Source organism: Plecotus auritus (genome assembly GCF_963455305.1).
Source record: "Plecotus auritus genome assembly, chromosome: 11".
NCBI lineage: Eukaryota > Metazoa > Chordata > Mammalia > Chiroptera > Vespertilionidae > Plecotus > Plecotus auritus.
In genome coordinates, this window is record NC_137777.1 from 21,455,089 (window position 1) to 21,468,370 (window position 13,282).

Here is a 13,282-nt window from a genome sequence, read left to right on the forward strand (position 1 = left end):
CAGAGATAAGGCCCTTATTTTAACTGGGAATCTATGCACTTCTAAAAGAGTGTCACAGTTGGGGAACAATAGAATATAAAGAAGAAAAACACTTATATTTCATTGCTAGGTTGCTAAGTATATGAAATATGTATTTCTGGAACCTTAAAATATCAAATAAATATGGGCTGTTCATTCCTTTTACCGACCAGTACACTGTCAGGCAATTTTTTAAAAGAATACACATTTTACAAAAGCAATTATCCATTTTTATTTTTGTTTACATTGCACTGAAAATTTACATCATACTTTTACAAAGTTTTTTTTCATAAAAATATACTTCTTTACAAAAGTGTATGCATTAATATAAGAGGAGTAGCCAGTTGCAGAAGAAACATTGTTTAAACAAGATCTTAAATGTATTAACCTTAACATTAATGAATGAATCATTGTTATTGCAGTCATTTGAATAAACAAGAATAAATAACTGATGGCATAAAATTTAAAACAGCATCCTGTCAGTAGAGTACAATGTTGAGAAAATTGTATGAATTTCCAAAACAAAGTATCTCAAAGTGGTTTACAAGAAATTCACTAAATGTGGTAGAGATAGATCCAAGCAGCGCTCCGGGTGGGATGATTTCTCTTAGGCACTCTGTCTCATGATACAAAGAGTCAAGACTGTTTACAGAGTTATCCATACTTGAAAGGGACAACAACAGAGAATTCACACCGGGTACATAATTTATCCAATGAATTAAAACATGCTATTGAAGGAGGACAATGACCTATTAAACAAAAATGCTGGCATTATGGTGATACAGTTGTAAATGAGACACCAATAACTTGCAAATGCATGTCTTAATTTGACAGTGAGAGAAACCTGGTAAATCCACAACTTTAGGGTGAAAAATGATATTGGTGATTTGAAAGAGTAGATTTTATTTTTTTTCATTATGTTTAGGGGCTCATCCAAATATATGTCTACCTCATTACATAAAAGTTCAAAACAATGTTAAATAAATTTGAAGGCTCAACTGGGAGGACAAATATAAATGTTATAAACTAATTACAATAGATTAATATGTTTTATTTGGTCTTTCATAAACATTGGAAAGTTTGTTTAAGGATGATAAGCTTGGTGTCTCAGATAACTGCAAAATCATCATTATTAGAGATAATTTTTGCCAGCTAAAGTAGTTTCCGGGTGACAAAATGGATTGAAACAAGGAGTTAAACACTATCCCGATGGCTCACTGAATACTATCGGTCACAACAAAACAAGGGAAATCAGGAGGATGGCATGATGATCTTGCCATTTGCAGAAATTATAAAAACAAGAATAGCAATAAGATCCTAAAGAACAAAAACTAGAAAGCGTCAAATCAGAGTGGGCAATCTTATCTCTTCTGTGGCATAAATTAGCTCATAAACATTTCAGGGCTTGACTCAATCTCACATATTCATGGAAATAAGGAAAATAATGACTCAATTGACAAGAACACATAGCTGATGGAGTGGTGTGAAATACAGACTTAATGGGTGTGATGCAGCGCAGGATGGTTAAAGGGAAGTCAGTGATCTACCGACTCTTGTAAGTATAGCTCTTATTGTCTACCCTATGTCTTTTTCTTTAAAACCCAGTCCCTCTAATATAGTTTATAAAGCACAGAAATACTGATATGGATGCTCCTCCAATATATGCAAATAAGTTTATGTTTTAGAATAATCTCCTTTTTTAAAAAAGCAAATAAACTGTGAGTAAGCACTCTCAGAGTGCAGCGGATTTCTGTAAAACTCTCCATGGTAAACATGAAGAAGAATTGTGGTCCAGTTTATGAAAAAACACTCTTCTCTATCATTCCTCGGGAAAAGGTGACCCAGCAAGTCCTGAAAAGTGTGCTTTATTTTTTCCCAGTGGACTAATGTGCACTGTTCTGTGTGTCGGCTTCCAAGCTCCTGAAGAAGGCAGAGGGTTGCCATGTTACACCATTGTGCAGACCGTGTTCAAATTGGGGTCGAATCGCACAGCCTTCCCTTCCACGGACTTGGCGTTGGTGTCGTACATGGGATTTTCAAAAGCTGCTTGACCATTGTTATTTTCATGGACCGAGCATCCCGTGTACTGTGTTTTGGGCGCAGTCCTGTTGATGAGAACATTGGTTAGCTACGTGCCAGCTTCCTTCTAGGAACAGCAGCGTGGAGCTCAAACATAATATTCTTGAGTTTTCATGGTTAATGGACAATGTAACTTAAAATTATTTACTGACAAGTCATAAATTCAATACATCAGATTTGAATAACCTACCTGACACTTTTAAAATCCTGAGTGGCTTTATTTACACATAATACCTATTTATATACAGTACTGAATTGAGCAATACAAGTATAAATAAATGATATATTATGGCTATCATACATTTTCTTATAATTATTATCATTATGAATTAGTATATATAATATAAATACATTGTGATGATGATGATGAATTTAAATCGCATTACTATCCATTCATTCATCAAATATTTATTGAGCATCTATAAAATGCTAGGTGTGATCCTAGGCATAATCATTGCTCTCATGGAGCTCATATTGTAGTGACAGAAAAAATTAAAAATACATAAAACAAAAAATAATAGCTAATCAGAATTATTCTGATGAAAAGAAAAAAGGTTGTTCTAATAGGAAGTAACTGGGAGCCCCAGGAGGTAAAGTTTAATCTGGGACTTGAAGGACCAGAGGAGCTGGTTCTGCACTAAACAGCAGGGGACTCCAGGAGGGCAGACAACTGATGCTGGGGCCTGAACTGGGAAGGTATTTGGAGTGTCTATAAGACAGAAATAAGTGATTTGTTTAAAAATGTTCTATATTAGAGCATGTACCTTCACAATCTCAAAGCAGAAAGGCTAGACTGATACTCAAGTCATGAAAATAGTTTCCAAAGAGTTATTGAGGACTGAAAATTTGTCTTTAGTTAATAAAGCATGTAGAGTCTAGGCTGGCTAGTGTAAGTTGCTGTTTTGCATTCCTGCTTCATTTTTTTTTTTTTAATTTCTCTCACCTTTGACTAATGCTTATTTCTAGTTTCTCTTTCCCACATGCCACTGCATAATTTGCTGACATTTGTAATGGAACAGAAGCAGACTTGCCCCTACTTGTTTCTGAGACCTAATTCCTAAAAAAGATATACATTAAAATAAATGTTTCTCAACTCTTTTGTTTATACCAAGCACCACAAATTTAAACTATATTTTATCATAATTTATATTTGACATTACATTGCTTTACTATCCCTAATGCATTTTCTGAACTTTTTTCCTAAACTGAAAATTGTTAGGTAATTTGCAAGACAATATTAAAAAACAAACAAACAAAAAAAAACACACACCACACAAATGAAGAGCTATCTTACGTTTCTTTCAGAGGCATCACCTATATAGTTATATTGCTTACACTTACTCTTCCCAGGTGCATAGAGTCAGATATGTCTCTCTTTTTTTTCAAACTAGATTCACAATAAAAAACCAAAAGCAGCATAATTTCCTTACAAAAGGGTAAGAATCATAAAGATGTAAAGAAATTTCCTTTTGCTAATATTGAGCAACAGCTTCAGATAATATCATCAAGCTTTACAAAAGAAAAGTTTTTACCATCAACAAAAATTAAGTTGAAATGAATCCAAGTTCTAAATGTAAGAGCTAACTCTATAAAACTCTTAGGAGAGAACATACAAGTAAATCCTCATGACCCTGAATTTGGCAGTGGTTTCTTAGATATGACACTAAAATAACAAGTCACAAAAGAAATAATAGATAAATCGGATTTCATCAAAAATGAAAAACTTTTGTACTGAAAGGACACCATTAAGATTCTCTCTCTTCATTGATGTTTTCATCTCTCTCCCTCTCTCTTCCTCTCTGAAATCAATACAAACATAATTTTAAAAATAAAGAGAGAAAGAGAGAGAGAGAGAGAGAGAGAGAGAGAGAGAGAGAGAGGAACCCAGCTGGTATAGTTCAGTGGTTGCACGATCCCATGCACCAAGAGATCACCGGTTTGATTCCTGGTCAGGACACATGCCCGGGTTGTGGGATCAATCCCCAATAGGGGTGTGCAGGAGGCAGCTGATCGTTATCTCTCATCGATGTTTCTCTATCTCTCTATCTCCTCATTTCCTCTCTCTCTAAGAAAATCAATAAAAACATGTAAAAGAGAGAGAGAGTGGAAATACACTCTGGCCAGTGTTGCTCAGTTGGTTGTATGTTGTCCTGTGCACCGAAAGGTTGCTGGTTCAGTTTGATTCCCAGTCAAGGCACATGCTTGGGTTTCATAAGAGGCATGCAGGAGGCAGCCTACTGATGTTTCGCTCTTACATACATGTTTCTCTCTCTCCCTCTTCCATCCTCTTTCTCTAAAAATCAATTTTAAAAATCATTTTTTAAGAGGGTGAAAATACAACCCACAGAAAGGGAGAGATATTTGCAAACCATATAACTGTTAACAGTCTAATAGGATATATAAAGCATTATTACAACTCAACAAAAAGACAAACAAGCCAATTACAAAATGGGCAAAGTACTTGAATACACATTTCTCCAAAAAGACAAATAGTCAAAAGCATCTGAAAAATGCTCAATGTCAATAGTAATTAAGGAAATACAAATCAAACCACAGTAAGACACCACTTCACATACACAAGGATAGCTATAATTTTTTAAAAAAAGAAGAAAGCAGACAATAACAAGCTTTGGCAAAGATGTGGAGAACTGAAATAGGAATCCAAACTAAAACCTATGTCAAATGTGTATAGCAGCACCATTCCCAGTACCCAAGTGCTAGGAACCATCCAAATGTCCATCAGTTGATGAATGGACATATTCAAACAGAACACATTCAAACATACAATGAAATATTATTCAGTCTTATCAATGAATAAAGTATTGAGGCTATTACATGGATGAAACTTAAAACTATGTTATTATGCTAAGCGAAATAAACCAGCTAGAGAAAGATAAGTATCACATGATCTCACTCATATGTGGCATCTAATGAACAAAATAAACTGATGAACAAAATAGATCCAGAGACACAGAAGCATGGAACAGATTTTCAAACCTAAGAGGGAAGGCAAGGGAGGATGGGTGGGTGGGAAGAGATCATATATATATATGTCAATAGGGTGGTGAATGCCTGGGGTGGGAGGCATCAACAATATATAAAGATATAAAAATATATATGCATATATTTAATAAAGATTAAAGAAAAAAAAGAAGCCAGATGCAAAATATCATGTCCTGTATGATTCCAATTATATGAAACTAGTGGCCCTGTGCACAGATTCATGCACATTGAAAGGAAATTAATTAGAAGAAATATTTTAATATTCACCCTTTCTCTATAATAGAATAATAGAAGTGTCAAGCAAATTCAGGATTGACAATGACATCAAAACACATGAGTGCGATTGGCGCATGTGTGAGTCAACTTAGCCTTTTATATATATAGAATAAACTGGTTTAATTAGACCTGCTTTCTGATTTAGCTAAACTTTTTCCAGCCCAGTGAAGCACCCCAACTTCTCTTTCAGGTAATTGTCAGCAACACAGCAGTAAATATCAACATGAAGCAGATTATTATTATAGATCATGCAGGAAGAACAAAGAGTAAAATATTTAACTATAGCAGTGTTTGACTATATTCTGTGCAGTGAGAAAACCTGAAGTCATTTTATTTTTTTAAACAGCTGCTTATACACAATTAATATACATGTATGTAATATTAAATAAGTTATTCTTAGATAAAACAGAGACTGACATTTATAACAAAATATCAGTTTGGGGAAAATGCATTTAGGTAATATTCATTTAATGATCTGATTACCTAAAATTTTTTTTCTTGATAAGTGATGGTTCTAAATAGTGGAGAATTCATAGTAAAGCCTTTCTCACCAAGATATTGTAATGGATATAGTCAAGAAGGACCAATAATACTATGTATAATCCTGTACTTGATATGTCACAAATATGACACATTAATTGCATAATCTTCTTAAAGCAAAAGCAGGTACTCAAGAAGATTAGAGGGTTCTACCAACTGCCTGCCTGGGTGAAATTGGTCAATATTGTCATGTGAAGAAAGGGCTTTGATCATACAGTTCTTCCTGGTTTTCTAAATAAGTCTGACAATAGATATCACCTCTTTAATTTAAAACTTAACCTAGATTTCATAACCCTAAAGTCTCATTATGGGTAATTTAAAAATAACTTGGACAACTAGTTATGTACTAGGACATTGATAGACGAAAGAAGAAAGGGTTAAGTTGAATGCTTGTGCAAGTTAACAAAGCTATTTTTATTGTGTGTATATAAGGTTGGTGAAGAGGAAGGCAGGGAAAATAAGGTTTTCAACAACTGTGGTAACATTTAGCACACAGATATTGCAACAACCCAGAAAAAAAATGGAAATTGAAATTTGATGTAGAGTAGTAAAAAGAACATGAATATAGATTAGGGAAATATTTGTAGTTAAAGTCAACAAACTTACCTTTGTTTATAAAGATAAAATCCAAATCCTGCAAATATAAGTGCAAAAAAAGGCACAAGAATAGCAATGGCCACAGAACTACTATTTGTACCATGAGGTTGATTTGAAGAATTTAAACCCTCTGACATATTCAATCCTATAAAATAAAATAAAATTATAAGTACATAATCAACTCAATTTATCACAATCAATTTTTATTTTCTGAACCAAATAATTTCTCTTTCTTGGAAATGTACATAGTATAAAAAATAATTAATGAAACTCCTTCAACTCATTTCCACACAATTTTGCACAATGCCTATTATGCATAAAATATTTTCTCAGGAAAGGATACAGTGTCTTTGAACTGAAGAGTTTATATAACTGTGAGAAAACTGAGACATAAGTAAGTGGATGCATCGGGCATGAATTAATGAGCAATGATCTTTAGGAAGGGAAGGAGAAATTCCATCTGGTGGTATGTAAGAATGTTTCTGGAGGATGTACTATATGAGGTTGGCCTTGAAGAATGAGTAGAACAATGAATGGAGGAGGAAGCAGGACCATCAATAACCTAGAAATGGGAAGATTGGTGGCATATTTATGGGATGTGACAAGCATTAGGCATAGATGTGTGGAAATGACTGTGGTAGAAATAGGAGGCTAAAATGGTTAGCTATGATTAAACTTTGAAAAGGCATAAATAGTCCAAAGAGTTCAAACTTACTGCTCACTAACAGTGAGGGATAACGGAAGGTGTTCAGTAATGAAAGGTCTGGTGATAAGACATGATTTAGAACAGTGACTGCTTTGGGATGGACTTGAAGGGGTCCAGACCAGAAGCCAGAGTAATTTAAAGGTTGCAGTAACAACCCAGATAAAACAAAATTAAGATGTGAATTAAAACTCTAGGAAGAGGATAGGCTTAGGGGAACATTTTGGAGTTAAAACCAGCAGAACTTGTTTGTGTACCACAGGAAAGAGGTTAAGGCATAGAATTAGAGTGCTTTAGTCAGGGCTGAGTACATGGTGATGACAGTAGCAGTCCGAACATGAGAAAAGTCAGGTTTGTCCACACATTGGCACATGTGTCAAGAGGAACTAATAACAATTATTTTTCAGTTCCCTTTTTATAGGTTGTTTTAGTTATGTAGTGTTTGAGATGCTTTTGGAAATATGACATGATAACATTGTGCATTTAATTACACAACTGTTTTACTGTATCATGTTAATGTTTTATCCTGTTTTTAAAAATAACACAATTTTAGGTAAGACGTTATCTGAAATTACTTACCATTATTGCTCATTTAGAGAAAGCTAATTTCACTTTTTGATAGTTATATTCAACTATATAATTCCTCAGGTCAGGTTAAAAAAAGTTATTACCTTATTCTATACATATTTTTCCAGGGACTCAGAATATTTATGTAAAAGTTCAAAGTAATTGAATTTCTAAGAAAATGTCAAATAGTAGTTTTTTAGAGCCAGAATATATTCTTTATGTAGCAACAACACAAGATAATGGCAGACAGTATAACTGAAGAAAATTATACAACCCCCCCAAAGAGAAAACTATACCCCCAAACTATGTTATACCCCGAAAAACTTATACATCCAAAGCCACGTTAATAAATACATTTCAGGCAAGGCCATTACGTGTTTACACACATTTTAGCAGAATTGGAAATAAGAATGACAAACCCTGTACCTCCCACAGCAAATTTACGTATCTGAAGAGCCGCAAAGCCCCGATGCTAGGCCCATTTCTCAAAGTTATTTTCCCTTTCCAGACCCAAGAGTTTCTCAAAGTGCCACTACATTCTCAAAGAAAGAAAATTGCAATAATATTCAAACTGAAGAGAAGTATCCCAGTTCTCATGAGATAAGATAATATAATTTACAGTTTAATATTTTCCTTTATATCTATACCACTTTTTCTCCTTTTTACTTGCTTAAGGGGAAGATAGTTTATCATGTTTATTGGACATATGATGAAAAACCAGACTGTACAGAGGTGGTACATAGAGAACCAATATTTTGAAGAATGAGATTATTTAAAAGGCTATCAAAATGGATCAATGTATAGACCTGACAATGCAAAATTCAAAATGTAGTAAGTGTGCCTAATATAGAGAATCTACTATATTTTCTTATGATGTCTGGAGTATAAGTAAACTACATGAAAATGAAAATGAATACATTACCCAGTCTTTGGAGTCCAAATTGCCCATAATCTTTGCCCTGAATAAATCCTTGAAACACATAAGTAGCTCCATCAGGCTCAGCAGAAACCTAAAAATATTTATAATGTGATTAAATGTGAAGACTGCCCACAGCTATATTTTCCCAGCCTTAATAAATATTAAATGTTATTCTGAAATGAATATTAGGCAAAGTTCCTTCTTCTATCATTGTCCAATATAAACAACAGAACATTGTATAAATTTGCCATCATTAAAACAAAAGCAAAATTTTAATTTGTAAATAATTATGTTATTAAAAAAGGTAAGGCTGATTATTAATATTATGATATAGATTTATAGATTTCTTTTATGTTAGGAAAGCAACTGTCAAAGAAAAGAGCAAAGATATGATGAAACAAGAGGAAAATACTCAAAGTATGAAAATGCCATGTTTTCAGATTAAATTACTCTTCAGCATGCACTTCTCCTCACTCCCATGACCTTCATAGGAAGAGTATATTTGCATCTCATTGAGTTGGGTTTGGTTCTGTGACTTCCTTTGACCAATAGAATGTGGGTGGAATTGACAAGGTCAGTTCCTAGCCTAGGTCTTAAGAGGCATGTTTCCCTTTATAATAAGTTAAGTAAGGCAGTCACAAAAGGCCACATATAGTGTGATTCCATGAATATGAAAGTCCAGAACAGGGAAATCTGTAGAGATAGAAAATAGATTTGTGACTGCCTAGGGGTGGGGTGGTGATAGGGATTGGCTGGGTGAGATGATAGCTAAAGGATATAGAATTTCTTTTTGAGGTGAAAAGTATTCTAAAATCCACTGTGGTGATGGTTAAACATTTGCAAATATACTAAAAGTCATGGAAGACAACACTATAAATGGTTGAAGTGTAGGCTATGTGAATTATATTTCAACAGAGCTGTTAAACAAGGAGGTGCATTTTCCACACGTGCCTCGGTGCTTCTGACGGGACAAAAAGAATACTAGTAAGCTTCAGGGAGCTGCTGCAGCTCCCGCCTGGGCCCCAGAACAGACTCCTGGACCAGACCTGAACATGCTGTCATGGCTTCTAATAGAATGTGGGCGACAATGACAATAGGTCTAGCCACAACCAACTTCAGACACATGAGCAAGAACTAAATCCTGATTCAGTGACTCTGAGATTGTGTGGCTATGTCTAATGCTGTAAATGCTGATTATTAACATATTTTAAAAAGACTGTATATGGGTAGGATCATTTGATCTCAGACATAAAATAGGAATTTAAACATTTCAATCTTCCTGCTAAGTAATAATAATGATTAACTCTGATGTTTGTTCTCATTAGCTGCAATTGGCCACCTAAGTCATGTATATTATTATAAAAGTTGTAAAACAAAACAACCACCAAAAACTTGACTGTCTCTCTTTAAAGCAAAATAGCGTATCAAACCATCCACACAAGTCTGATATAGCACAAGTGGTAAAATTTACTTTTTATTATCAGACATCATACTCTGAACATGGCAGTTTTTATTTTTATTTATTTATTTATTTATTTATTTATTTATTTATTTATTTATTTAAAATATTTTTATTGATTTCAGAGAGGAATGGAGAGGGAGAGAGAGATAGAAACATCTATGATGAGAGAGAATCACTGATTGGCTGCTTCCTGCACGCCCCCTACTGGGGATTGAGCCTGCCACCCAGGCATGTGCCCTGGACAGGAATCAAATCTGGGACCCTTCAGTCCATAGTCTGATTCTCTATCCACTGAGCCAAACCGGCTGGGGCTGGGCATGGCAGTGTTTAAAAATGAAATACTTCTTAAAGTAATAGCTCAAACTCTAATATTAAAATGCATTAATTTTGTTTCCTAGATGAAATAATACAGTTAAACAGCCTAAATGCATTGAAGACAAGATTTAGTCTCCACCTCCATGAATAAGACACAGATAGGGAGACAGAATGGACATTTTTTCCTCAGGAACCAAACTTATTGAAGCCTATGACTTACTATATATCTTCTTCCCTGCTAGGTCTTTCTGGTAAAAGAAGGCTTGTTGCTTAAGAGAATATGGTCAGAGCTCTTTCTCTCATGCTCATTTTTCAACAAAAGCTCCTGGGTAGTATATGGATATAAGACTTGTTCCCAACTCCCAATTTAGAAACTCCATTCACATAAGTGGCTGAATGGGACAGGGTGACTCCATGGTGAAACTATGGCAACTATCTCCCCACATGAAGCGATTTACATAACTTCCTGTTCATAGACAATTTTAGAAAATATTCTAAATCTGTACTTAAATTGAATGGGTATACTTAATTTTTCTGAAGCCTTTTATTAATATGTTGCATATGCTTTAAATAGTGGTTCCAGACAAAGACTGAATTATATTTTATTCAGATTTATTTATCATAGTACTGACTGTAGACAAAATACATTTAATGAGAGCAATAAAGAACTATATGCTCCTGTACACATACATATTACAAAGTAAGCAAAGCTCATCAGAATCCAAAAACCCCTATGCTTAGCCTCTAGATTACTAAATAAACTCAGTCATTTATTTAAAAAAATACTCATAATAGTAATTTTGTCATTTTTTTATATATGTGTGTGTGTTCATAATTAGCAAAATTTAGAATATTACCTTTTTCTGGAATTTTAATGACAGATCTAAGCACAAATTTGTTATTAAAATCAGCAGCAGACTTTTAAAGAACTATACTTACAAAGCCATCCATAGCCCAATTTTCCTCCTTCATTTTCTTCACAGAAGCATGAGCTGGTACTTTAATAAGATAGATGTGTAACATTAGGCGAGCTTCCTGGCTTTTATATACACCTGTAAAAACAGTTATGCTTCATTTTATTATCTATAACTCCTTATATATATCATGTAATGGATTAGACAGGAAAAAAAATAAAACAAGGCCAAGTCAAGGCCAGTTTTATCTGTGATGCTAGTCACAAATCCTACAATGTACATTTGATTTCTCTTTCAGCTGAAATTCTCAACTGACTAGTAAATCTTCATTGTGGGTTTAAATGACCTATGCTATTAAAATTAAGTATTACTGTCCTTAATAACATCATTCCATTATATTACAAGCAAAATTATTTCTTCCCCTAAAGACATTAAACATATTTAAAAATATGAATCAAATTTTTAAATTGTTTATATTTTTCTTAAAATAAATTGGGTACCAACCATGTGATAGACAGTATTCTAGATGCAACTGGATGAATATATGTTGTTCCTATAAATAAAGATACAATGCTTCAAAGCATTTCCCATTAAGTAAGAGATATAAGTCAATGTATACGTTAACTAAAATACATGAGAGAATATGATAAATAAGAACCCAGAAAGGAGAGGGATTATTTCACACTGGAGTCATCAGGAAATTCTTATTTTTTAAAAGCATTTAGCTGGGTCTAGAGAAATCAAGTAGGATTTTTAGTTCAAGAAGGTCAATGAAGGCAATGGCATAAAAGAGAGAAGCCAAAATATAAACAATGTTTTGTTTTGTTGTTTTGTTTTTTTAAAATGGTAAATATTTTAATAGTGAAATAAGCTGGAATATAAATGTGTTCAGTGTAATAATCCTATGTAATAAAAGGCTAATATGCAAATTGACCAAACAGCAGAATGACCAGTCACTATGACACTCACTGACCACCTGACCACCAGGGGGCAGACGATCAATGCAGGAGCTGCCCCCTGGTGGTCAGTGTGTCCCACGGGGGAGCACCACTGAGCCAGAAGCCAGGCTCAAGGCTGGCGAGTGCAGAGGCGGGGGTGGGAGCCTCTCTCACCTCTGTGGCAGTGCTAAGGACCCCTTGGGGTCCCGGACCGTGAGAGGGCATAGGCTAGGCTGAGGGACCACCCCCACAGTGCATGAATATTGTGCACCAGGCCTCTAGAAATAAATAAAGGTCTAAGTTAAAATTTTGTGATTAACTGATGGTTGAAATTTGACTCAATCGTTCATTCACTTAATATTATGCCTATGTATCATAAGAATATGCTGTGAATACAATGATAATGATTAGTAGAACTTGACATAATTGATATAATGTAAATTATAATTAATAGGAAAAAGACATAAGGGTAATAAAAATAATATTGCTGGTAAATGTTATAAGTGATATATACAGAGACAGTGACAGCAAACTAATCTAATTGTTCATGTTTTATTTTCCATATTTGTAAAAATTTGTTTAGAAAAATTTCTAGATTAGAACAAGTACAGTTGACCCTAGAACAACACGGGAGTTAGAGGCACTGACTGCCCTCATGCCATCGAAAGTCTGTGTATAACTGAAGTCTGCCCTCTACACTGGCAGACTTCAACTGCTAGTTGACCCTTGAACAACTTGGGTTTAAACTGCACAGGTCAATCGGGGAAAAAAAATCCATGTATAAGTGAACCTATGTGGTTCTAATCCGTGTTGCTCAAGGGTCAGCAATATACATTTATTTGGTGATAACACTTTTAAAGAAAAATTTTTAAAAATTGTTTCAAAGTTGCATAAATCAGTAGTCACAATTTAAAGGCATTTCTCTTGTGTATATCATGCAATTATCAATAA

The 13,282-nt window shown here is 34.2% G+C and overlaps 1 protein-coding gene across 2 annotated transcripts in view; it reads right to left on the reverse strand.

Annotated features, from left to right (window-relative positions):
- Positions 1 to 229: 229 nt before the first annotated feature.
- CSMD3 (CUB and Sushi multiple domains 3) overlaps positions 230 to 13,282 on the reverse strand; it is a 931,825-nt gene continuing 918,772 nt past the window's right edge. For both annotated transcript variants that reach the window (XM_080646869.1, XM_080646870.1), the window contains 4 exons: positions 11,419 to 11,531; positions 8,706 to 8,793; positions 6,523 to 6,658; positions 230 to 2,123 (listed from right to left, as the gene is read on the reverse strand). In XM_080646869.1, coding sequence (XP_080502995.1) covers positions 1,964 to 2,123; positions 6,523 to 6,658; positions 8,706 to 8,793; positions 11,419 to 11,531 — 497 coding nt within the window. In that variant the 3' untranslated portion in view covers positions 230 to 1,963. The remainder of the gene's footprint in view (positions 2,124 to 6,522; positions 6,659 to 8,705; positions 8,794 to 11,418; positions 11,532 to 13,282) is intronic.